Source organism: Sminthopsis crassicaudata, chromosome 1, assembly GCF_048593235.1.
Source record: "Sminthopsis crassicaudata isolate SCR6 chromosome 1, ASM4859323v1, whole genome shotgun sequence".
Classification (NCBI taxonomy): Eukaryota; Metazoa; Chordata; class Mammalia; order Dasyuromorphia; family Dasyuridae; genus Sminthopsis; species Sminthopsis crassicaudata.
Window position 1 is genome coordinate 631,670,372 of NC_133617.1, and position 27,780 is coordinate 631,698,151.

The following is a 27,780-nucleotide window of genomic DNA, read 5'->3' on the forward strand; positions in this document are numbered from 1 at the left end:
GAAACAAAAACCTTAATGGCCATGTCCAAAAATGTATATTACCCCTTCTAAATAAGGCAGTTTAGTGGCATAGTGGATAGAATGCTGGGCCTGAAAACCTCAGTTCAAATCCACCTTTAGACATCTACTAGCTATGTAACTCTGGGTAAGTCATTTAACTTCTGTATGCCTCAGTTTAAACATCTGAAAAATGAGGACACTAAGACCTCTCAGGTTTGTTGTGAGGATCAAATGAAATAATATTTATAAAGCACTTAAGACAGAGCCTGATATATAGTAGGCACTTAATAGATGGTTAAGTAAAGAAATGGGTATTGTGTTTCATCTTTGGTCTTCTGGGATCACTGTAACCTCAAATTCTAGTCTTTCAGCGTTTTTGTTTCAGACTGTTGTTTTGTATAGTTTTCCTGATTCTACTCACTTCACTTCATACAGATCTTCCCAGTGTATTCTGAAACTGTCCATTCTAACATTTCTTATGGCATAGTAATATTCCATTACTTATACATACCATAATTTTTGAGTGTTTCACAATAGGTGGATACTCCCTTACATTTCCAGTGTTTTCCTATGAAAAGAATTGTTATAAATCTTTTTATCCTTTTCTTCTTCCATTTTTTGGAGGTATGTGCCTAGTGTGATATCATTAACTCAAAGGTTATGTTCAATTTAGTGGGTTTTTGTTGCTCAATATTTTGTCATCCTTAGCAATGCTTCTTATATTCCTTCTTCTACATTCTACTCTTCTCTGTTCTTCAGTCTCAGAGCAGCTAAGTAGAGCAGTGGATAAGAGTGCAGGGCCTGGAATCAGAAAGCCCTAAATTCAAATCCAGATTTACTAGCTGTGTACTCCTGGATTCTGCCTTCATTTCCTCCATGAAAAATTGGGGGCATTAAAGCACCTCACAGGATTGTTGTGAGTATCAACTAAGATCATTTGCAAAATGCTTAATATAATATCTGACATATAACAGATGCTTAATAAATGTCTGTCCCCTCTTCTTTCCCCCTACCACTTTCTGAATGATCTCTCACCTAACACATTTGGCAGCACTTTTTCATTCCTTAGAGGATAAGCACCAACTTCCTCTTCAGAAAGGGCCTCAGGTTTTTGTTTTGTTTTGGATTTTTTTTGGGGGGGAGGTGTTGGTTTGGGGCTTTTTTCAATTTAATAGCTTTAAATGTTCTTTGTCCTTTTCCCTTTCTTCCTCCTTTGTGTGACATTCTTTCATCCTCCAATTTTCAGATCCTTTTTATTTTCCTACTAAGCCAAATTTTTAAAGAAACATCCATTTTTTTTCTAATATCTGAATTATAGAAGGGGTGTGTGTTTCTCTGTTAGGACAAACAATCTGAATAGACTATCTCCCAAAGGGTTCCCAGTTTCTTAAACTAAAAATCTTCCTTTCATAATTTATCATCACATGCAGTTCTGCTTATCCCTGAGTTATGATCCAATGCCAATGATTGCCAACACCTTCATGAAACTCTTAATAAAGAGAATTTCTAATATAAAAGTGATCTCTCCTCCCCAGGCCTTTCAGGGTATTCCTACCATATCTCACTTATGCACTCATATCTTACTTTGTATTAGTCAGGTATTTATTAAGTACCTCCTACCACCATAATGATGGAAGTTCCTTGAGAACAGTTACCATATCTACTTAGTCTTTGTATCTTACTCAGTATCTAACATTAAGTAACGCATTACATAAGACAGGTACTTAACAAACATTTGATTTTTGTCATTCATGTGAAAGCAACTGTATCTCAGACAACCAGTTTAAAGACCTTAAGCCTCCAAAATTAGAAGACCACATATGAATAACCTATTAGGCATCTCCATGTCAATGGTCATACGTATCCATAGGCACACTGATCAATAGTTCTTCTTACCTCAACATTCAAATTTGCTTATGCTATGAGACCTAGATTCTTGCACTTGGCAAATAAGTAATATATGCCACACCAAGGTTACTACAGATCTATTTGTTTATGTCATTTGATCAAATACCCCACTACCACCACCTCCTTCTCTTTCTACACAGTCTTCTTCATCAGGAGTATTCTCATTGCCAAGAGTGGTGACATTATGTACAAAGTCCCATTTAAGGGGTGATTTCCCTCAACATCTGAATATCTCCCAACATCCATCTGTCTCTCCTTCCTTTGAATCAGTCCATAACTTTGAAACGGATAATAGAGTCTCCATAGGCTGCAAGCATTACTAGGCACTAGACTTTGGAGTCTGAAGATCTAGAGCTGAATTCCAGCTTTGAACCTAGTTATATGAGCTTAGAGAAGTCACAGCCTCTTTTTAGCCTTCATCTGAAAAATAGAAATAATTATACTGATATTGTCTACCACACAGAATTGTTCTGAAGAAAGCAGTTTACAAAACTTAAAATAATATAGAAATGTGAGGTTTTTTTATTATATTAATAATAACAACGTAGGATGTTTTCTCTTTTGTTTCCATGACATGAATAGTTACCCCTTCAAATAAGAGTAGTCAAGTATGGTTTATCTTTCTATAAAGTCTCCTTATTTACCAGTAAACATTTTTATCATGCTTTTGAGAGTTTTGGAAACATTTTTTGTTTAGTAGGTTTCCATAGGGCATAACTAACAAGAGAGAAAAAACTCAGATCTCTTCTCCAGAGTGACTAAGAATCTCATGGGGATCTAGTCTCTGAATCACAGTATTTTAGGCTAAAAAGAATCTTAAATATAATATAGCCTGACCCCTTTATTTTACAGGTAGTTCTCAGAATGGTGACAGCTTGTTCCATTACTAGATCATATAACTAACAGAACATGAACACAGAATACCAACATAGGTCTTCAGACTCAAAATTTAGTACATCCTTTCCATTATGCTACACTGTCTCTTCACTCTCAAGTATACTTTCAAGGGTCAGACCAAGAAACAAAAATACTAAAAGAAATTCAGTATAGGACTTTATAATGGAGAAAGGCAGGAAGGAATCTATACAACTGTCAAATAAGATCCATCAGCAGAAATATGATACCTTGATAGCAAGTAACCAGGGTTTCCTTATGTTTAAAAATAAACTCAGTCCTTTGGAAATGAACACAGCATGAAAACAAAATAGATCAATAATTTTTTAACTGAACAATCTCTGCCAGCTAATGTAGTGCAACTAAGTAGCTATAACTACCAGGAGTTGAAGATCAAGGTCAAACCTACAACAATATTAGTAATATTTGTAACAGTAATTATAAGACCAACTTAGAATTCTTAGTAGAAGGATGGCTTAAAGCTAAAGTATCTTTCAACTTGATTATCTTATGAACCTAAATGTTTTAATTTAAGTTCTTGAGTTGGAGGGAATACAGGTAACTGCCCAACAAATTCCAGATAAAGATATGCCTAAGAGCTGAAGTCATAGACATTCAAGGGACTGGAAAGTAGTACAGGACAGCACAGGGCAGAGTTGTGTTTAAAGTCCTTTCAAAGACTTAGAAAACAAAAGACCCTCCAAGAACTACATTCTTATCTTCTTATTTTATAGTTCAGGAAACTGAGATCTAACAGGTAAAATGACTTGTTAGTGGTTATAGAAGGAATAAAAAATAGAGCTATAATTTCAAAGCCCGTTCTTTAGCACTAGTAAATAATCTTTCACTGTACCATATAGTTCTGAATGAAACCCATTTTGGGTATGAAATACTGCATACTCCATGCTAGTTTTGGTAAACTGCTTCTCTGTCTCTGTTTCTATTTCTCTCCCTGGTCCTCTCCAAGTCCTTCTCCCTCTCTTTCTCTTTTTATCCCTCTGGATGGAGGGGGAAAGAGAAAAGGCCTATAGATGGAAATGAAGGTAATGTGAAACAAAAGCTATAAACTAAAACAATTTAAATAATTTAAAATATAATCCCTTTTCTGATACTAGTTATGTGAGCTCCAGCAAATCTTACAAAGTTTAAAATGCTATATAAGTATCATTTGTTATTATTAACAGAAGGAATTGTTTTTCAGCCAAATGAGAAAGGCTATCTACTGATCCATTGAACTGATGCCAAATGAATCAAAGAATTTTATTGGTGTATGTCATAGGAGAGAATGAAAGTTAGTTTGCAAGTCCTTTCACCCAGCTGATCTATAATTAGGTCCCTAACAGAGCTCTCCAGTGACAGGGAATTCTCTCTTTAATGAGGCAGCACATTCCTTTTTTGACTCTACTTTTAATTTTTACAAATTGATCTTTTACTGAGTTGAAACTGATTCCTTTTAACTTCTACCCAGTAAATTGTCCTAGGCTAATATTCTAGAGCTGTGCACAGAAGGTCCACTCTCTTCATATGATAGCCACTCAAAAGATTTATGACAGTGGTCACATCCTACAGTCTTTTCTCTCCCCTCATAAAAATAAAAACAGAAAAATGATCTCTCTTCTAGGATATGAAATCTTCTGAAAGGTAAACTCCTGGGTAGCAGCAGAGGTCTCCATAACTAAGCTCCTATTTTTGTTGGAGATGAGGGCCAGATGTTCCTTTGGGATATGCTAAGAATAGTGGTCAATTAATCTAATTTACCTAACACTAATGAAGCACCTATCTATTCTGTGCCAAGGGCTTGAGCCACAAATGGGCTCTAAGGCCACCTGCACTCTGACTCTGGAATTCTGCTAATACAATATTTAGAGAAGTATGAATTACTAAAAAAAAAAAAAGAAGAAGAAGAAGAAAGAAGAAAGAAGAAAGAAGAAAGAAGAAAGAAGAAAGGAGAAAGAAGAAAGAAGAAGAAGAAGAAGAAGAAGAAGAAGAAGAAGAAGAAGGAGGAAAAAAAAAATTCCATCAAAGTGAAAACACTGCTTGAGAACAGTCAGTACTAGACACTGGGCCTCCTAAACCTTTTACTTAGAATTATATAACTCTTAACACTAATTTTTATTATTCTATTTATTATATTCTATTATTATATTTCTATTATTATATTCTAGTTATTTGTGTACATGTCTTATCTCCCATTGGACTTTTAAGCTTTTTGATGGCAACTCAAAGATGATTGACCTTTTAATGTCTCCCTAGCAGAGTGCTTCCTGTGTAGGGTCTAAATAAAAGTCTGGATAACAAGACAAACAAAGCTGAAAGTGAGGAAACTAAGGTCAAGAAAAGATAAATGACTTGCCAAGAACACAGTTGGTGCTTGTTCAAAGTAAGGAGCTTCTCTTCCGCTTGTCCTCCTGACTCAGAATCTGCTTTCCCACTCCCATTCTCAAAACTTTTCTCCCAGAGTTATAGCTTAACGATCCACAAACAGATAAAAGGTTTCTAACTAAAGAACAAAGGACAGGGGTGCCATCGTGCACAGAGCACTGAACCTGGAGTCAGGAAGACTCATCTTCATAAGTTTAAGTTTAGCCTCAGACATTTAATAGCTGTGTGACCTTGAGCAAGTCAATGAACTCTACCTTAGTTCTCACATCTGTAAAATGAGTTGGAGAAGGCAATGACAAAACAGTTCAGAATCTCTGCCAAGAAAACCCCAAATGAGTCAAACATGACTGAAGAAAAAAAGATTGAAAAACAAATCTAATTAAATGATATAACCAATAGAACCCAAAAGATTCCAATAGTCCCTTTATTGTCTGATTTTATTGGTCTCTGAATACAGAGTGCATTCTATGATGAAAATAGGTATCCCTGGGTCCAAAGGTAACCTCTCTGTTTTCTGAGTAAAAAGACACCCAAAGAAAGGCTATCTTGATGTTGAGAAACATACATGAGGTATTTCTTGGAATTATTTCCAGAACTATTTAAAATCAGTTGAGACTACATTTCTAATGAGAAATGAGGCATTTTTAATAAAAGCCATCCCCCCAATTGAGTTGGTCAAAGGATATGAACAGGTAGTTTTCAAAGGAAGAAATAAGAGCTAACAATAGCCATATGAGAAAATTCTCTCAATCACTAATAATTAGAGAAATTCCAATTAAAACAACCCTGAGGTACCATTTCATATCAACTGGATTGGCTTAAGTTGACAAAAAAAGAAAAATGACAACTGCTGGAGGGACTATGGTAAAATAGATACTTTAATGCACTGTTGTAGTAGTGTGAACCTGACAGATCATTCTGGAAAGCAACATAGAACTATACCCCAAAAGCTATTAAAGTGTGCCTAGCCTTTGGTCTAGTGATACTGTTACTTCTAGAGCTATACTGCAAAGAGATAAAAGAAAGAAAACAGACCTGTGCATACAAAAATATTTACAGCAGCTCCTTTTGCAGTAGTACAAGTTATAGTATATGAATATATTTGTGCTGTAAGAAATGATTAAGAACTTAGGAAAACTTATATGAACTGATGCAAGGTGAATAAAGTAAAATCAGAAGGATAATTTATACAAAAACAATACTTTAAAATGATCATTTCTGAAAATCTTGGTAACTGAGAAACACAATGATCATAATTTCAGAGGACTTATGATCAAACATGCTATTCATAACTAGATAGAAAGCTGGTGCACTCCAAGCACACTCTTAACATATTTTATCTTACTTTGGACATGACTAATACAAGAATTTGTTTTACATGACTATATACATCTGTAATGACTTTTGTTTTTCTTGCTTTCTCAATGGGTGAAGGAGGGAGAGGTAAGTATAAAAGCCATAATTGAAAATAAAATTCTCTTTCAAAAAATAAGTTGCTTGAGATTAATGTGTTCTAATGAAGGTTAATCAATGGTTGATAAGGTGGAGACCAAAGCACATAAAATGTGAATGCCTCATATAGGACTCAGTCAGCCAAATTCCTTTAAGGTCATTAAATTTATGAAACAAATATAGCCCTGGGCTCAGAGATTAAAATTTTACTTGGTTAGCTAAAGTATAGATTATGAGGGACTAGAAGAAGCTTCTGTTTCCCTTGAGTCTAGCTTGGCCACAAGATTCCATTCCTGGGACTGAAAAGGCTGGACATGACTAAAATTCAGGAAAGAACAAATTAAGGAAAAGACTAAGAATGGGAAATAAACACGATGACCCCTTTTTTTATTTGCTTTTTAGGAGTCAATTGTCTGTCTAGAGAATTAATGAATAAAGGCAGGGGACAGTCCTAGCCAACTTCCTGAAAAACCAATCATTACCTGTATTCTAGGTGAAAGAGTACATGAAAGGTCATGTCCCTTCCAGCTCTAACAACAAAAATAATTACTTTCCCAAAATAGCAATTACATTTGCAAAAAACATACCCTTTAAAAAAAAACTTTCTGTGGTGCAATAGAAAGAACTCTGGACATGGAATTAGGAAACCTGAGTTCAGATCCTGGATTGACACTAATTAGAGTAAGTCACTAAACCTCTGGGACCTAAGGATAAAACATACAGCACTTTCTCACTCAAAGATAGTGAGGCAAGTGCTTTATAAACCTTCAAGGGCTATGAAGAATACTCATTTTCTCCCAGCTTAAGAGGGATCAGTATCTGAACATACTCTTTTACAAGGTTGTCAAGATAAAAGTCCTTTACAAACCTTAAAACACAAAGGAGTTGTAAGGTATTATACTTTGTATTACTTTTGGGAAGAGCTGGTTGAGCAACAGCAAGAATACTGGGCCTGGAGTCAGCAGGATTTGAGGTCAAATTCAGCTTCAAACACTGACTAGCTTGTATTACTGAGAAAAATCACTTCACCTCTGTCTTCCTCCGTTTCCTTAAATGTAAAATTGGTATAATAACAGTACCAACCTCCCAATGTTGTTGTAACAGTCAAAGGATATAATAATTATTTTTATGCTGAGGCAATTAGGGATAAGTGACTTGCCCAGGGTCACACAGCAAGGAAGTATTAAGTGTCTGAGACCACATTTGAACTTAGGTCCTCCTGACTTCAGGGCTGATGCTCTATCCACTGGACCACCTAGCTACCCCAAAGGATATAATAACTGTAAAGAACTTAGCACAGTACTCAGCACACAAAAGGCACTTTAATAAATGCATATTCCTTTCCCCTTCCCATCTGAACTTGTTCCTATTTTTCACTTGATGATATGAACTTGTCACTTCAGTATCTTCTTCTGTAAAATAGGGATAATATTTATATGTCCATCAAGTTGTTTTAAGAAAATCTTTCATGCAAATATGAGAGATGACTATTGAAAGAGAAGATGGATCAGATACCACCACACCTAGGAGAGTATGCAAAGTGGGCCAAAGATCTAGATTTCTGGCTATTGGCACATTATTCTTTGGAAACCAAGGTTGCATGTGAATAATCTCTCTCTGAAAAGATGGAATTCAGAGAAATGAACACCCCATTTTCCAAGATTTCTCTGGTTTTAGATGCAGAAATTATCATGCTATTAATTGATACTAAATTCCCCTTCAACTTTCAGGGGAAAAAATGGTTAGCCAGGTTACTCAAAGGAAGTCCTATGAACCCAGTGGAGTCATAAGGATCCTCTAATTAGAAGAATTCACTTTGTAATTTTGAATTTTTATTAATTACTGTCAGAGGAATACTTTTAAAGAATAGAAGACAGTCTGGATGATGGGAAACATACACTAATAACTGAAAGTTAAAATGGAAATAATAATATAGTACAGTAGAAAAATATTGGATTTAAAACAAAAGGACCTATGTTCAAATTCTGCCTCTGCAATTTTACTCAATAGAAAAATGACTTTAAGTCATCTGATTGCAGTTAACCTGAGTTTCTTTGGTTATGAAATGAAAGGCTTGTTTTAGATTATTTCTAAGATCTCTCCCAGCTAAAAGCTATTTTTATCCTACATGACTGAAAGGTTGAACTACAAAAAATGAGAAAGGAAGTGCCTAGAACTTCATAAATAAATTTCCAAGCAGTATGTGGAGCACCTGAAAGTTTTGTGGTTAAATAAATGAATCATATAAAAGTTGCATGACATAGCAAAAAGAATATTAGATTTGGAAAATATTGGGTATTGAGACATAGCGTTAGGAATACTCATATTCAAATCCTGCCTTAGACACATGCTAGATGTGTGAATTTGGGCAAGTCACTTAAATTTTCTATGCTTCAGTTTACTTATCAGTATAACAGGAATAGCCTCTATCTACCTCAAAGGATAGAACAAATACAATAAAACACAAATAACCTTAAAGCATTATGTAAATGCTACATAAGCTAAATAATGGTCTTCACTTCAGTTTACTTATCTGCAAAAAGAAGAAAATATTTGTTCTACCTACCTCATAAGACTGTCATGAAGTTAAGTATGTTGTAAATCGTAAAAATTCTACAGATAACTAAACAATTTCTGATTCCAAATTCTGAATATAAAATTCTCAGAGTTTGGGATGCACTAAATAAAGTTCAATCGGTATTGCCTTGGTCCATGGAGACAAGGTTTTGAGGAATCCAGAAGCCTTATTAATGGCTGTTATGTTAATAGTAAGGCCTTTTGCTACAAGTTAACAGTAAATTACAACATGATTCTCATGAAAAGCCAATTGTCAAGGCAAAGTTCATATTAATCAACTAATGCTGGATGGTCAAGGACCACTTTATGACACAAATGAACATGCACTCAATTTTAGTTCAGGAAAACTATGAACTGAATCTATTCAAAAAAAGGGAAAATCATTCTTTTTGCCCTTTAGTTCTTCTCAAAGGCAAATCAAAAAAGAGCTTCGATCTCAATTCCTCCACACTATATCAATAATCTCCACAGGAATGCCTTTTTCACCGAAGGGATAAGAGGGAATAGAAAGGCTGAGGAGTAGGTTCTATGGGGCCTTGAGTCTAAAGTTAAATAGAGTTAGCAACAAGCAACAAGAAGATTAACATAACCAGATGAGCTTACAAATCATTCCTTTTCCTAAAGTTACCTCTGAAGTGGGATCAGGAGCTACAAGGTGCCCTCAGTAAAGATTGGGTTCTGTTTCCCATGAATACTTGATACTGCAGGGCTTGGTAGATTTAACTCTTTTCAAGTTATGGTCATCAAGATTCAATCCAAATATATGTAACTATGACTGGCAAATGGAATAACCCCTTTATACTCCAAATCCTTATTTAAATTAAGCTTATTTACTTCTCTGATTTTCCCTCTCTTTCTAGAACCACTGGCTCAAAAAATTAAATTTAAAAAAAAATCATTGGCTCACTGCTGCCATGTCCTTTTTACATTATCTTCATATACTTTTATGGCTCGATTTAACTTCTCCATTCTCCTCTTCCACTCCACCATTATGACACAAAGGTCATCCTGGACTCTCAAAAGTGATACAATCAGAGCACAAGCTCTAGTAATTCTTATCAAGCGGAAAAAAAATGTAAGTACTGAGTCAACAGGCAATGAATCTGAGGACTAGCCTAGGTGGAACTGAAGAGTCTCATCACTGGCCATAAGGCCATAACTTATTAAACTATCTTCTTCATTATTTTTTGCATTCCTAGTACTTAGCTCAGTACCTGGCATAAAGCAGGTGCTTAATAGTTATTTACTGAGTATCTATTGACTATTATGTGTCAGGCACTAAATATTTAACAAATATTAGCTAATTTGATCCTTACAATCCCCATGGGAAAGATAATATTATTATTCTCACTTTGCAGTAGAGGAAATGGAGGCAGAGGTTAAGTGACTTGCCCAAAGTCACACAGGTAGTAGGTATCTGAGGCCACATTTGAATTCAGGTCTTCCTGACTCTAGAACTAGCACTCTAGGTACATACTGTACAACCTTGCTGCCAAGTTTCTGAGACACTATCAATTTTAAGAACTTTCTTTATTTCCAACTCTCTACTTCATTCTTTAGAATTTTCTTACTGATATAGAAAATTGATATAGTAGTTGTTATATTCTGATTTGACAATGTGTAATAGAGACCCTTTGTTCACTAAACTAGGAGTAAAAAAAATCCAGATTGCTCCAGCTTTGCTAATTATTATTGAAGTCATCCTGGACAAATTATTACATCTCAGAACTAGTTTTCTTTCCTGCCAAAAGGAGATGATAGGACCTGACCTATCTACTCCCTGCTGTGAAGAATCTAGAAGTTAATGAATTCGAAAGTGTTCTGTAAACTGTAAATGCCACATACAATGTTATTTTTATTTTGGGCTAGTTCCCAACCCAAGTCAGTCACCACAGATGGATGACTCAGCTACTCAGTCAAAACAAAGCAATTCGAATCCTGACTCTGCCACTGACTCATTGTGTGACCCCAGGCACTTCATTTAACCTCAATGTTTCAAGGTATTCCCCCCCCCCCTTAGTTTCGGTCCCTTTAATTCTGGTACGAAACCACAAGCCCAGGCCCCAGGAAAAAAAAACAGGCAGTAAGCCAGTGAAATGTGATTAAAAATGAAAATGTTACTGTCTAGTGCTACACTTGCTGTCAATTGTGCAGATGCCCAATCATAGTGAAATATTGGACAGATTGGGAAATATTTTCTAAGTTCATACTTTTTTTCTATTTTATAAATAAAAAAAGGAAAAAAAAGTTATCAGGAGACAATATAAGAAAAATGGGAATTCCCTGTCAAACAATAGAAAATCTCCCCAGTTTTTTTCCAGAAAAGATCAACCTATGAATAAGACTGACTAGAAAAATGTGTTCTGGTCTCATTTATAGCGAGGAGATGTACATAGTCAAGAGGCTAAGAAAGGAAACAGCAACAGCATCTCAAAGGGGCTACTTTCATTTTAACTAGTCAACAAAATCAGGATCACTTCAAACAACCTTCAAGTGAAGGATGAATGGCCACTTGTTGGAAATACCACAAAGACAATTCCAGTGAGAGGACTAGATTAGATGTCCTGAGGCCTCCTTCAACTCTTTAGATGGCAGAGAGATTAAAATTCTCCTCTGAGTGCAGAAAAGTCATGAGAAAGAGCATGTGGTTTGAGATACACAAAGCCCCCCAAGCTACAACATACCTTCTTCCTTTTCCAACCCATTACTTGTACCTTCCTCTCTAGTTTCAAGCTCTAGGCTCTACATGCTAGGAAATGAGCCAAGAATGTTTAAGACTCAGACTATCTCCTAACATAGTTAGCACCTCTCTCCTCTTCTTCTAAGATATTTTCTAATCCCTCCTTACTCTTCCTTATCAGTTCCATGGATCTACATTAAAATGATTCTTTCTTTGACAGAACCAGGAAAGAATACCTGGTTCTTTTTAACATAAAATAACAGAAATTGAGGATCCTAGTGGTAGAAGAGCTCCTGATTCTGTTTTATTTTTAACCAGTCTGTTCTTCTTAGTTTCCCAGATCTCAAGTATAAACCATATTAAAGCAGCAGGAAGCTTTGGAATGTAATAAATAAACAGAGAGGGGGAGGGGCGGGGAGAAAAAGAGAGAGGGAGAGAGGGGGAGAATATTGTGAAAGATGAAATTAGAGCTTTCCAAAATAGCAAATATGACCATTTTTGTGTGTCTAGAGATACTAAGGAAATAAGCTGATGTTGAATATTCCAAGAGTCCCTGAATTTACCATTTTTTTGTATTCTAGAGCTAATGCTCTCATTGTAGCTTCTTATTTGGATTTTAGGGCTTTTTGTTTTAGAACATTTTCTCATGTGAAATAGGTAGGGAAACACGACATTAACCCTTTAAACTTCACCTTTCTTTGAGGGGAAATTATCCCTTTTCCCTTTTCTGCTACATAGTACAAAGCTTCAGAACCCTTGGTCAGACATAGCCACAAGGCCCCAGAGCAGCAGTGGCACTTTTCACTGTCACTAGGCCTCTGTAACCTCAAGTCCTTCACCCACAATAGGGAGGGAATCAACCCTGTACTTTCTCTAAGTCAGTCCTGAAACCTAACTGATATAAAAGGAAAGATTAAAAGGAATAAAAGGAACTCAGCAAACACAAACCCCACCTGTTTACCAAAAATATCACCTCTAGCATTTGCCAATTAGAGCTACTGCCTGCCTGGTGAGTTATAACTTTAACAGCTGAGGTATCCTGAACTGTGCAAAGGTAGCATATTCACTTGTCTTTTAAATAGGGATTAGTATGAATGGCATGATGAGGGTTTAACTGTCTCTTATTCCCAATCAGTGAAATTGACCTTCCTGTGCAGAGGCGGGAATACTATACAAGACCTGAAAACCCTGTGGAGCTTAGGACACATAACACATACTCTCATCTAACCTACTGGAACAAAAATGTATAAAGCCCTGAGTACATGAGATCCTAAGCTGGCCAAAGACACATGGTACAAATAAGGACTACTGCTTTTGATGATATAATGAATCCTGTAAGAGAATTACTGTCATCATTCTAAATTCCATGATACCCTTCTAATTTTGTACTATAACATAAAGAATCATGGTCTCCCCAAAATCTCCCGTCTCCTGGGACTAAGATGACCAATCAGAGGATGATGAATGACAGAGGTAAGTAGAAAGGGCTGACAGCCAGCCCAGCTAAGGTAGAAACAGGGTAGGTATAGCCAGACCCAATTATCCTTGGTCACAGGGTAGCACATGACCTTAATCCAATTGGTTTATGAAGGAAAAAACAGATTAGTAATTTCCATAACACCTGTGTCAAAGTTAGGGGTACATGAGAGTCAAGAGAAAGAACTTTGGTACCAACAACTAAAGCAAGGCTTAGAAAAAGCCTGGCTCACCATTAAGATATCCATGCAACCCCTGAGATACATCCTAAGTGTTAAAACATTGTTTGAAATTGTTCTTGGAAATGGATGTGACATATTTCATATATACTTAATCCTTCTGAGTTCCCAGTTTGGGAAGTTGAACAGAAATGATGAACACATAAGAATAATATTTTTAAGTGTGTTAGGAAGAAATGGATAAGAAAATTAGGCTCCAATCCAGACACTGTTCTTACCATTTATGTGATATTGAATGAGTCATAACTACTCTAGACCTGAGGGTTTTTTTCCATAAGTAAAACATAGAAAACATCTATCTTTCCTGACTAATAGGTTTTTGTAATATTTAAACAAGGTAATTTATATGAAAGTGCTTTGAAAAATATAAAACACTTTACAAATCATTTTTAGGAGCCGGAAAGTAGCAGGAAAGATCAACAAAGTTGCAATAATATTCATACCTTGGCTAGGTCCAGTCCTAATCTTAATCCATATAATCTTAACTTTTAGCTTCATATACTTCCTTTTTAATCTCTATTTCTTCTTACTATTCTTTCAAATCCAATTAGTTTTCCAAACTGAAGGGAACCAAGACCAGAAATATTGGTAAATTGGTAAAAAAAAATAAAATAAAATAAAATAAAATAAGAAAGAAAGAAATATTAGTAATTATTTTCTAATATAATTTCTTTAATTTTGATTTAAATCTCAAACCTTACCACCCATTATATTACTTAATATGCAACATGACTCCCAAAAGAAAGGTAGTTTTAGGAACAATGAAAGGCTATGATATCAAAGGGGCCCAAATACAGGACACAGAGTAGGCTGATAGGAACAATGGAACCACATATTAGGCCTTTCAGCTTTGTGGCATGCTGGTTCTCCAGCAAAAGAAGAAAAGAACCACACACATGAGACCATAAAAAAAGTCTGGCATAGACCTGCACCACCCTTGAGAAGGTAGTATTCTTAAAAACTGTGAATGGCTTAGAAAACACCTTTAACATGCACATTCATAGAGGAAAAAGTTGCTTCTTAAGATGTTGAAAGGGAACCTCTCTCTCATCCACTATGACTTACGTGAACTGTTTGACATAACCCATGGACTCTTAGCCTAGTAATAATGTCTTTAGTCAGAAAATATTTCCACCAAGCTTTGAGATTCAATCTCAGCCTGAACACACCCATCCCAAAACCCAAAGAATACAAAATACCACCACAGTCAGTAAAATTAATTCTTCAAAATTATGCTCTGATGTTGAGAGTTGCACTAGTCACAGGGACCAAAATATTTCCAGTTTAAAAAGGAAACCATATTAAGCAGCTTTTTTTTTTTTTTTTTACTCCTCATTGCACAACTATCTTGGAACTGTTAGCAATCAACATAAAACTAGAAAATTAAAGGTAATTATAGGACTGGGTGAGAGCAAAACAGTAGGAAAAAAAAAAAACACTTGTGAAATTCCCATTCCTTTGTTTTCCTCTAATCCCTGATTCTCATGCTTCTCACCTGTATAAACACCAGTTAAAATATCTCCTTCCTCAGGACCAGGACTGTCTGGGACCCACAACTCTTCCCCACGCTCCATTCGAGAGATTACATCAGGTTTAGGAATTGGATAACCTATCAAAAAGGATAAAAAGAAAAAGAAAAGAAAGAGAGTGAGCAGGAGGTTGTTCATTATCAATGAAAATGATACTATCTCTACCTCTACCCCATACTCCAAGGAGGACACTGATGCCTTCTGCTAGTAAATGTTATTTCCTTAATTCAGTCCATCTCAAATATTTACAGCTTCTTTCACCCTCAGTTTTCTTTTGGGACCTTCCCCTAATTTTCCCCCACCTCTATTAACCACACCTTTCCCATACCCACTATTTTAGTGTGCCTATTATTTGAGTGCTCTCATCTCTCCACATCTAATTGACTCCTTACACCACTGGATGTGTTGGTAAAATCTATAGCCAACAGATTCCAAGTAGGACTGAGAGATGTATATAACCTAACATATACTTTGGATTCTTGGGCTAACAGAGACTGTTTTTAAAAGGTAAATTATAATTATTTATTGTTTAAGTTTAAACATAAAGAAAACTTTCATATATAAATCAAAACATCCCCCCAAAAAATAGGACCACAAATGAATTCTACTTCATTACCACTTGCTTTAAATATATAATTCTACTTTCTCTTCAAAGTAGTTTTGCTTGTTATACTAGCTGAATAACTTAATTTTCCTTATGTAAGTTTAAAATATTACAATGGTCCTTTAAAACATTATAATCATCATGTATTTTAAATTAACTTCATTTTACATTAACTTCCCTTTCTTCCTCCCAATTAAAAACACAAAGGAACAGAAGGTAAAAAAAAAAAAGTTTAACATAATCAAAATTAATCTACACATTGGCCACATCTAAAACTGTATGTTTCTTAAAAGAGGCTTTGAGGCTACAATGTACATACTATTCTGTGCATTCTCTGAGTTTATAATTCAAGAAGTACTCCAGGAGGGATGCTTTGTTCTGATTGAATCTAGTACTTTTCCCAACCTGTCAGAGACCACCGGTTCTAAAGAATGACAATGTTTCAGAAAGAATATCACAGTTGGATGTCCCAAGGAATTGTGTGAGCTTATCCCTCTGCTCACTGTTTCTTAGATGTTGGGAAAACCAGCACTTACCCAGAGACACCAGAATCCCATAGTTCTCCTGCATGACTTCCTTGTAAAGATCCTTTTGAGCTTCATTTAGCCTTCCCCACTCCTCCAAAGAGAAATACACAGCTACATCTTCAAATGTCACCAGTCCCTTAGAAAAAGAGAGCAATAATACATCCCCATTTTGCCTCAAATGAGGAGGAAGAGTAAAGAAATAAGCCAACAATGACAACTGAAAACCATATTGAAAGATAAAATGGAGAAAATACAATCCCTTCTTTGAGTCTGGTTCACACAAAAGTTAACCTTCAGACAGTATAACTTAATAGATGTTAATTAAACTATAATAATATATATAAATATTTTTAGGGGAGATGGGAGGAGAAAGAGGAGAATGAGGTGTATGGAAAATCCACATATAAGTTCTAAATTTTAGTTTTCTGAGTCAGGGAAAAGCTCTTATGTTGAATGGTGACATGAAGAGTATATGAAGCAAAAGAAGCCCAAATCTAGGGGAAAGAAACAGCTTGGTAGCTTCCATTAAAACTTTTCTGTAAGAAATCATGGTAGAGAGGAAACTCTGGTTTCTGAAATATTGAGACAACAGACTACAAGTTCTGGTATATCCCATCAAACCAAAAAATCTCCAGATACAGGCTTGATGATAGACTGGTAGCAGAGGATCAGACTTTTTTTTGAGAAATTTGAGAAAGGCTCATCTTAAGTAGTTTGGGGGCTAGGTAATAGATTTTTTTCTTCTTTTTTTTTTCTTTTTGGCCAGACCAACTCACAAAGACTGTCTATTAAAGAGTTAGAATTTGTACCAATCGGATGAACACCCAAATCTTAGCAAGCAGAGGGCCTTGAAGCACTGAAGTAATTGGAGGTGAATTTAATATTGAGGAAACCAACATTCTCGGGATGCACTCAATCTTCTACATTTGAAAAAATGAGCATAAAATTACAGAAGGGAAATTTACTGGCTAAGTAACTACTGACAGGCAATGATCTCCAGAAAGTAAACTTTTTGTAACTCTGCTTTAAGTGGAACAGCATCTAATCCAGATTAGACAGAAAGGTTGCCAAGAAACTGCATTAAGTTCTTTAACTGGTTCTTTAAACAGTGTCCTTAAAGTCCAAGTGCAGTTCAAAATGTTAGTAAATTAAATTCTATAAGAGATTTTAAAAATAATAATCTATTAAACATAATGCCAAGGTAATTAATTCTAGATTTAGCACATTTAATCTTAAAATAGTTTAGTTTCAACATGTCCACCATCAGTATATATATATAAAGCACATTATAGTTTTCTATGTAGCCTATATTCTGTGGTTATTCTACAAACCCCATTCAGACCAGCAGATTACGTTTTAAAGCTGCAGTCTCCCCATTACATCTAGTTTCACAAACAAATGCTCAAATTGTGTTACAGCACTGGTCACATTATTCTATCATGAAGTCCATTCTAAAAGCAAGGTTTTTTCATACTTTCATTTTAACATATGCCCGTAATTACAACTTTTTTGATACTAAAGAGCACAATATTTTTATTTTCTTCTACTGAAGCCATCTAGTCTACTAAGGTGGGTTATCTGGAAAAATACAAAATAATAAAATTCACTTCTTTTTCATTCAAAAATGAATAAATTATCTCTATTGCATTTTACATATTGTTTTTATGTCCTATTGAAGTGAAGCTATTGTTTTAAACTCCTTATAAACTTTAGGAACACTCTGTATAGCCCTTTTTGGATTACAAAATACCTTGGGCCATTAAACATATTTTCTTAATGAGTAGAAAACACAGGTGGCATTTATGTCAAATTGACAATTGACAAAAAGCTAAGAGGGACAACCCACATATTGGATGTAAAAGTCAGAAACAAGAAAACTCTTGAAATGCTCTTAGAACACTGGGCAGAAATCTAAGATACAATTTAATAAGAATAAATGTTGTCTTAAACTTGGGTTCAAAAACAACTTCAAGAGCAAAAAGATGAGAGGGAGATGCTATCAGAAATTTGTCTGAACCATGTCATCTGTGTGATTATAGCAGCTTAGAAAATAACACAATCTGCATAAAGTGGCATTAGGTCAACAACTAAGGAGTAATATAGTCCAACTGTACTCAGTGTACTGCCCAAACAATATCTGAAGTATCATGTTCAGTTATAGATGCTACATTTTAGAATCAAGACAGTAAGAGGCCTCAAGTTCATGAAGACCAGGTTAACGAGATTGGGGGTGTTAAGAACAGAGAAAGGAAAACTTCAGAGGAAGAGATATTAAGGACTGTCACATAGAAATAAGATTCAATTCAGAAGACTGAAGTAGGAGAAATGATTATAGCTGCAAAAATGCAGATTTAAGCTTGATAGGAAGGAAGACTTCCTGGGGATCCTAGTTTTCCCAAAAAGGAACAGGCTCTCTTGGGAAACAGTAGATTCTCCAATGCTGGAAATCCCTCAGTTCCCTTCCAACTCGAGGTTCTGTAATGTCATTTGACCCTAAAAAAAAATCACTGTGAGATGGGTTTTTAAATATTAGCTCCATATGACAGACAAAAGAAAGTCACAGAGCTACTAAAAGAAAAATCTCAGAGAACCAAAGCTCACCTGGGACTCAGTAGTTAGGAAGTCAGTTGCTGTCTCATCATCAGCAATGATCTCTTTTTTTAAAATAGCTGGAACCCAGGAAACTGACACAGCTGTGGAAGAAAGTGTGTTTTCTTTATTTCTCCTCCAGGCTCATGCATTAAAAAAGGTACCCTCTTCCCCTTCACCTTCCACCACCAGCCCCACAGTTACAGAAAGTTAAACTAGGAAAGACCGTTACAACCCCATATTTAGCCTGGCCAATCCTATCTATTCTATTCTTACAGAATTTAGAACTTATCACTTCTTTGATTCCAATGTCTCTTGCTTCATCCTCCTTCCCCCTATCCCATGCTCTTGATCTCTCCAGTTATCTGGTTCCCCTTCATCATAATCAAATGGAAGGCTTCTCCTTACCCTTCTCCTGAAGAACTGGGGACTCCATTTTAGAGTCATGGTTCAATGGTTCTTGTGGTTCTGGTTCTGGGCTGCCCTCGATCACCTCTGGGCTACCCTCGATGGGTTCTGGGCTGCCCTCGATCACCTCTGGGCTACCCATGATGGGCTCTGGGCTACCTTCAATGGGCTCTGGACTGCCCTCGATCACTTCTGGGCTGCCCATGTTGGGTTCTGGACTGCCTTCGATCACCTCTGGACTACCCATGATAGGTTCTGGAATGCTATCAATAGGTTCTGGACTGCCTTCAATTACCTCTGGACTACCCATGATAGGCTCTGGAATGCTATCAATAGGCTCTGGACTGCCCATGATGGGTTCTGAGATGCTATCAATGGGCTCTGGGATGTCATCAATAGGCCCTGGGCTGCCCATCATGGGCTCTGGGCTTCCAAGGATGGGCCTCGGGCTGCCTTCAATTGGCTCTGGGAGGTCTTCAATTGCCTCTGGACTTCCATCAATCAGCTCTGAGTTGTGTTCGTTGTCCTCTGGGCTGCCCTCAATTGGCTCAGGGCTCCCCTCACCCTCCTCTGGACTCTCCTCCATCGGCTCTGGACTCCCCTCTCCCTCCTCTGGGCTGTCCTCAACCAGATCTGAGCTGCCCTCCCTTTCCTCATGATCAGCTTCACACTCTGGCCTGACTTCCATTCTCTCCAGCTGGGAGGTTGGGGAGTCTGGTGCTGTATGCAAAGCTGCCATCTTCTGTTTCTCCTCCGATGCCTCGGCCTAGAAGAAGTAGGTTATCCAATCAGGACATTATGTATGCAACACATTTCTTTGGATGCCTGATGAACCCAATTTTATACCTGCATCTAGGCCTTCCTCTGGGCCACCACTATTGGGACAATCAGAAACTCCCAACATAGTTCCTTTGCCCAAAAAAATAAAGCTCTTAAATTCCAGTCAATCTAGCTCTCTGGGGGAAAAAAATACTATTAAGACAAAAAAAAATCCAAAAAGGAAAAGAGAATCTAGTTCTTCTCCATTACTATGTATAAAAACTGATCAATTACATCCTCAGGGACCAAATTCCTCTCTCTGATCCTCCTTTCTGGTTGATAATTCAGTACCTACCACAGTATCTGGGCACAAAGCGAGCACACAATAAAAATTTGTGTGGATATAATTTGTTGAAATGTTCCAATTTAGATTTCTAATCTTAAGGTTCCCTATAGCATCCAAAGGTTTAAAAAAAAAAACTTCTAGCCTCCTCCTCTAGGCTTTAGGCACAACCTGTTCCCTTGGGTCTGTTGGCCCTATGCAGTATCCACAGTGTGATAACATGTGTGTGGCATGTTGCCTTGGTCATCTCCCAGAGGGCAGAGTCTTGTCAAGTATATTTTTTGTACAGAGCCTAGGACATTTTGAACTCTTAATAAAGATTACACAATCTCCACCCACTTCATGCCTAAAGGAGGGCTTTTCTTGCCTGGGCCTCAGGCTGGGAGATCCAGTTGAAACTGGACACCAAGCCAAGTCAAACAGAGCTCTGTCTCTGCCTTGGCCTCCACTTTACACTAAATAGCTACTTCAAAATTCCAACGAATAAGCCAGGGTGGCTGGAAAGGAATACCATCAAAGGAGAATATGAGAGTTTTGAAATGGAATGACTCCAAATATTAATCTTTGAATTGTCGACACAAAAACAGATATAAGCCTAAATTTCATATCCATTACAGAGCTAACCTTTGGGTCATTCCCAAAGCTATCATCCCAGCCTGGAAGAAGGAATCTTAAAAGCAAGAGTTCACCTTAATACAGACGTACCACTTCCAGGGAGGAGGTACAACGTTATAAAGTTAACTGGGACACCAAGACATTCATCTCAAAGTCAGAAACTAAAGGAGATCAGATAAGGTAGTCTAGAAGAAGGAAAAGGTCCAATATCCTAGGAAGGGAAGCAAAAAGGAAACTAGTTAGGTAAGGCAGAGCAACGGGGCCCAGGCTAAACAGATCCTCAAAGCAGGTTATGCCTGGAAATCCTATGAAAATCCAAAGTTCTAAAGACCAAGGAATACGAGTTAAGAAGAAATATAAAGAGAACAAAGACTGGAGCATGGCAGATATGAGTCCTTTACATTCATAAAATTCTATCTTTTTCACCTCTGTAACAAACATCCACTCTTCTGTTTTCCCCCCTACAGTGATCTTCAACCTCGGCTCTTGTCCACCCCCCCACACCTTTTTTTTTTAACCCTAACTTTTTCCTTATTCAATTCAAAAAAATAGTCTACTCTTATCTATAACATGGAGCACACCATTCCCCTCTCCAAATCAATTTGCTGGCTTCCAATCTCCTTGATTATTAAATGCAAATTGTACATTTCAAGTTCCTACCTAGTACTCATCATCTTATATAAATTTTTCTTATTTTCACTGTGATAATAATGGGAAGTCAAAATCATTTAGTATTAATGCTCCAGATTCTGTTGGGGTCTGTATAAAAAGTTTGGAAACTCTGGGTCAAAGTGGAGTGTCATAAAAAGTTTGAGAATCACTGTCTTCAAACTTCTTTGAAGAACGTCTAATAACCCAGACTGTCTTTCAAGGTTTATGTAGTGTTAAATGGATAGAGGGAATCTATCGATTGAAAACATACACATTCTGATTCTAATCAGGGTTTTTTAGTTGTTACTGGCCTTTCCCCTCAGCTATGAGAGACTAGCCCAAAGGATTGAAAAATTCCATCCCCAAATTACCTTCTCTGGAGCTAAATAATAGGATATTTGGAGGTCACTACTGACTTTTCTCTATCTAGTGGAAACCCAGAACATGTTCTATTTCTTCCCGTAAGTCACAGAACTATAGGATTTACACATGGAAAAAACCTAGAAATTATTCAAATTCTGTATTTTACAGGCCTCGAAAGGCTAAATAACTTGCCCAAGATCACACACATAATCTTCCCTAACATCTTGGGGCTTCAGTGACTATTTCTCTTCCTCTTTTATTTACAGCACTTATTGTCTGAAAATATATATACACCTTTAACATTTAATTATACTCTCCCTTGCTTCATCTAGTTAACTTTACCCAACTAGACAGTAAAATCCTTGAGGGCAGAGACTATATACTTCTCTTGTAGCCTCTATACTGATGGGTACAGTGATGGGAATATTATATGCTCAATAAATAAATTGAATTGAACATCAGTTCCTCTAAAAATAAAACAATGCAGAAGACTCTAGTTTCTTTTCTTGTTTGCAGGCCTTTCCTGTTCATCTCCTTAGGATACACATTTCCCAGACTCAAAGGTCCATTTCCTATCCAAATCTCTATCTTAAAACAGAGAATGAGTAAACTCAGAGCTTTCTAGTTTTCACCAGTCCCCATGCCTTTGACTCGTTATGCCCTGTTTTCACCTGAATGCAAGTCATTTTCCCTACTTCCTTTAAATATATCCTAAAAAGAATGTTGGGACCTTGAATCGCCCTTTGTCTCTAGCCACCAGCAAATATTTATCCTTCTCTATAAAGTGTGTTCATCAAGGACCCACAGTCGGCTGGCATCATATGCAACAAATACAGTTCCTCATTCTTCAATACTTTCTTCTTTACTGGAATAATAATAATAATAAACCTAAGAACTGCCCTAGTGGATCCTACTAATACCTCTTAAAGATTATTCCCCCTGACAATACCCTCAACCATTAGGCTGTAAAGCCTAATAACTTATTACAGAGATGCAGCAACTTTCCTCTCCATAAACATCAGTTTTCTGAAGCTATATGTAAAGACAGATCTTGTCGAACCTTTTCATTTTATCAAAAAAGAAAACTAAAGTCCCAAGAGATTAAATGATTGTTTGTGGTTAAACAGCTATTAAATAATAATCTTGGGCTTCAAACTTAGGTACCTCAAACCCTAAATTCATTGCATTTTTCATCATGCCAAACTCTCTTCCCAAGTCGCTCCTAAAACAATTCCATTCCCCCCAAGTCCACAAGCCTTCCTCCATAGTCTACCTCCTTCAAGGAAAGCTTTATGGAATGAAAAATCATAAGTATGCATTTTGACCAGAATTTAATTACAGAACCTCAAAAGCAGTCAAGGTGACCTACCTTCCCAAATTTATTCATTTGGTAACTGTAGGGAATATGGCTAACAAATTGTACTTTCATTTACCTGAGTCATGAAAAAGATCTCAATCCCAAACCTTTACCGAACCCATTCTCCTCTCATTCCATTCATTAATCCTATTCTCTTCTCTCTACCCCACTGGGCTTGATACCTGTTTAACTGGGGAAAGATAGGGAATGGCCTGTGATTTCATTTGTTCAGGGTACTCCTAGGTGAGAAGACTGTCTCTACCAATATAGGTTGGCATCCACTCTTCCAATTTTACAGTGGCAGAGGGCTGTCTAGAGCACTGAGGGGTGGCCAAGGTCACACAACCAATACGTGTCAGGGTCTGGACTGACACCTCGAGACTCTTTAATTTCGAAGTCAGTTCTCTATCCATTTCGACTCCAGTGCACAAATTCAAATTCAGCAGTTTTCCGGCCCTTTAGCACTTCCTATCTCCTAGCTTTAAAGTGTGGGGTCTGCTCCATTTTCTTCTACTGGGTTTTTGGTTGAAAAGTTAGCATAATCGAGCTAATCCTCTTAGAATTATCAATCCTTTGTATTTATATAGGGTTTTTAACTGTTCCAAGTGCTTTCCAAATACATTTTCCCGTCCGATCCTCACTAGTACCCAGTGAAGTAGGAAGGGCTATAAACATTATCGTGGGGGAGTAGAACCCTTTCACTGATTCGGAAAACTGGAAGCCCAGAGAAAGGTTAAGCAGACCCTGAGAGTTGGTTGCTCTTAAGAGCCGGTGGCTCCTGATTCCTAAGCCGGTAGTGTTCCTCCCACTCCACCAAAGAGAGCCCTGGTAGGCATCTGGCCTACAGATTCACAAAGGGCCTACACAGTCTAAGGAAAAAGCTCTCCCCAAATGAGAGGGCCCACTCTGTCTTTGCTCGCTCTGGCCACAGCAAGGGGAGCTCCAAGCCCCTGCCCGAGAGCTCGGGGCGTTCAAAGACCCGGGAGAGGAAGGAGACGATTAGACACGAACACCACGAGCGCCCGGGCACCTCCACCTTCTTTGCTAGGGCCCTGGTTGCTTTGCCCTCACTCCCCTCACTCCCCTCCAATCTCCCCACGGGAGGATTGGAGCTGGCCCGCGCCCTTTCCCCTGTCCTTGATTCCCACCATGCCGGTCCCCCCCTACACACACAACATGCACACCTCGCTCGCACACCTCGCTCTTCCCCCTCGCCCGGCTCTAGGCCTCTCCCCCAAACCCTCCCAGGCTAGTCCCCAACTAGGAAAGGAAAGGGAAAGAAGCGACCGCGCCTCTCCGGGGGCCTCCCCGCTCCCGCTCCCGCTCCCCCTCCACGGGCTTGAGTCCACTCCTCCGTGGGACATCCGAAGTGCGCGAGAAGGGAAGGATTCCCCTCCGAGAGCCCCGCCCCGCCGCGGCCCGACCCGGGCAGCCCCCGCCGGACTCACCCCGGGGCTCGGGGCTGGGCGACCCCGATCCCCTGGGTCCCGGGCCTGGCTCTGCGCCCTCCCTCAGGCCGGCCGGACGGACTCTGGGGTTGACGGCGGCCGCCCAGTCCGGCTGGGAGACGAGGATTCCTGGGTCCGGGCCCGGAGAGCTGGGCCGGGGCTCCGAGAGGGCTGGTACTGGAAAGCCCCGAACTCCTGGGGCCTGGGGCCGGCCGGGTCGGGGAGGCCTGGTCTGGGGACGGGATGGGGGGGTGAGAGGGAGGGGAAGCACGGCCCGGGGCCCGGAGCCCGGACTCGGCGCTCCTGGGGGGGCCCGGGCTCAGACACAAAGTGACGGCCGCGGGAGCTGCGCGGCGCGTGGGCACCGGAAGTGCCCGCCTCGGATCCCGGCTCCTCCCCTCTCCTCACCCTGTGAAGGGCGGGGGAGTGGGGAGATGGGAGTCGTGAGGGGGGGGAACCAAGCAGGGGCGCCTGCGCTGTCGGCCCGCCGCGCCTCTCTAGTGCCCCCCACGCCTCTCCTCTCTTCGGGCTCCCCCGCCCCTCGGATCTCGGGCTGGGTAAGGGAGGGGGCACTTCCGGTCACGCAGGCGCCCTCGCCCTCTCTCTCTCCCGCGGGGTTTATTGTCCTTGTGTGAGACCCGGGCCAGCTGTGGCCGGCCCGCTGCACGCAGTCCGCGGCGCGCGGGGAGGGTGGGAAGGAGGGAAGGAAGGAGGTGTCCTCTCCTCCGGCTGCCGGAAATGAACTCTTTGAGGCGCCGGACTGGAGTGGGGGATGAAAGGCCGGGCCCAGGCCGGCTGGATCCGGCCCTGGGAGCCTGGAGGGGGCTGGGGCCCACGTACTGTCAGCTCCATTCCCCTATTGCCCCAGGCCCGGGGAGGGAGAACAAGAAGGAATAGGAGCGTGGTCCACAGTCCGCCGAAGAAGTGGCGGGGAGACCCAGGTGGGATGCAGCGCGTCCGCGCGTGCGGGGAGAGTGAGAATGCCTCCCCCGCGCCCACCCTTTTCGCATGCACCCCTCTGCATCGGAAGCAAGCCACCCGAGCACTCGGTCCGAAAAAGAGGATTCCCCAAATCGAAAGTTAGACGTGAGGGTGTGAATACGCGAGCCTGCGTGGGTGCGTCCGGCTGGAAGTGTATTGGCTTTTCCAAAGTTGACCAAAAGCGGATTAACACAATGATCCATTTGCCTAAAGATCAATTCACTTGCTGAACACCGCCTACTTCTTTAAATCCAACTCCACAGAGGAATTCTCGGGCAGATTCACCTCCTGCCTCCGGCAGTAATGTCTTACCTTCTGTCACCTCGACTTCCCCGACTTTCCTTTCTCAGATCTTCTCACCTCCCCAATCCACATCGTGCTTTATAGTGTATTAGTGTGGATACGCCTTATCCGCCAAAGTACCTTATCTTATTTAAGCTTTGTATTTCCCCTCAGAATTATAGCTCAACACTCCTTTAGTCCAGGTATTTGGTTCGTTATATTCACTCAAAAATCCACCTAAAATATAAATTTCCAATGAGTATCAAATATTGGAGAGATATTTCATTAGAAAAAGGGTGGTTTTACTTCCTTCCCTTGCCATGAACGATTCCCTCATTATTTTATATTCATAATATTCATTTTGCCTTCCTTTAGGTATATTAAGAATTTCCCAAACCAGTTATTATCAGAGCATTTTCTACAAATTCCATATTTCAGAGTCGACAGCCACACTTTCCACCCAAGTCATGGTCCTGCATTATTTAGGCAAAATATGAGACTGTTATGGTAACATAGATCACTCAAAGCAACATGGAAGGGTGGCACTAGAGAGTCCTTCAGAATCTATATGATAGGCATCCAAGTGTCTGGCCCCGAAAAACAGCAAAACCTAAATGAGATGGATTTGGAGTGAAGCATCCAAGGTACCAGCCAACCCAACTTCAAAAATTCTAATTGTGCACAAAATCTGAACAAGATTACTTAGGGCTAGTGCCCTAATATAAATATTTGCGATTAATTTGATGAAATTTCCCATAACATTGCCTTCTTCATAAAGTACTTCAATTTATATACACAATTTCATTGCCTCCTGTCTTTCTCCAGGGCCCTGTTTCAGTAATTATCCTTTCCCTTTCTTGTTTCTCAATCTTCTACCAATATTGTCAGGTCTTCTCACTCTTAAAACAAAACAAAACAAAAACATACACACACAAACACTCACTTTCCCTTAACTTTTTAGCATTGATATAATATCCTTCAACAACTAGCAGTAATTCTATTTCTCCCTTTACCACAATTTGGGGGGGGGGGGAAATGTTTTTTAGAAACCCATACTTATATCTACTCTCCATAACCTTTTGCAGTATGGCTTTCATTCTCAACACTCCATTGAAAGTTCTTTCTCAGTGGTCACTAGTAATTGCCTTGTTGCCAAATGTTATGTTTCAGCTATTTGATTTACCTAAATGTCCTCTGTAAAAGCTTCTTCTTAGTCTTCAGTCTCCTTAGTTTCTATAAAATTTGACCACTCCTTTCCTTTGGGTGACTTTTTTCTCCCTTGACTTCACATACTTCTGGTTATCCTAACTGATTATTCCTGCAGTCTCCTGCAGCACCTCCTGACCCCTTAGAAGTAGGTGTTCTTCAAAAATCCGTCCCTTGCTGTCTTCCTTTTGCACTCAACCTTGACAACTTCATCATTCTTGTGGTTTCAAAGAAGATGAATTACAAATAAATCTGTCTCCAGCCTTGTATTTTCCTCAGAGTTCCAGATCCATATCTACAATTGCCTATAAAATTTCACCTTGTATGTACCACTAGTGCCTCAAACCCAGTATGTTAAAATTTGTGCTTATCTTTCTTTTATATATATAAAAAAATTGTTACTTTGTTTTTCATCCATCTCCCTATGTCATCCAGGGATCTATCCCTAAAACAAGGAATTAAAGAAATAGCAGAAAAAGAAGAGGAAAGAGATGAGAGAGGAAGCCATTA

The 27,780-nt window shown here is 38.9% G+C and overlaps 1 protein-coding gene across 5 annotated transcripts in view; it reads right to left on the minus strand.

Moving 5' to 3' along the window:
* The window catches only part of ZNF316 (zinc finger protein 316), a 38,478-nt gene extending 13,159 nt beyond the window's left edge, over positions 1-25,319 (minus strand). The window contains exons 1-6 of one of the 5 annotated variants that reach the window (XM_074282799.1): positions 24,802-25,319; positions 21,073-21,193; positions 19,266-20,031; positions 18,870-18,961; positions 16,278-16,404; positions 15,104-15,217 (exon numbers count right to left, since the gene is read on the minus strand). In XM_074282799.1, the coding sequence (XP_074138900.1) occupies positions 15,104-15,217; positions 16,278-16,404; positions 18,870-18,961; positions 19,266-20,004 (1,072 nt within the window). In that variant the 5' untranslated portion in view covers positions 20,005-20,031; positions 21,073-21,193; positions 24,802-25,319. Of the gene's footprint in view, positions 1-15,103; positions 15,218-16,277; positions 16,405-18,869; positions 18,962-19,265; positions 20,032-21,056; positions 24,440-24,801 lie in introns of those variants that run through there. The other 4 variants (XM_074282797.1, XM_074282795.1, XM_074282798.1 and 1 more) reach the window with 4 other exon arrangements.
* Positions 25,320-27,780: the final 2,461 nt, after the last annotated feature.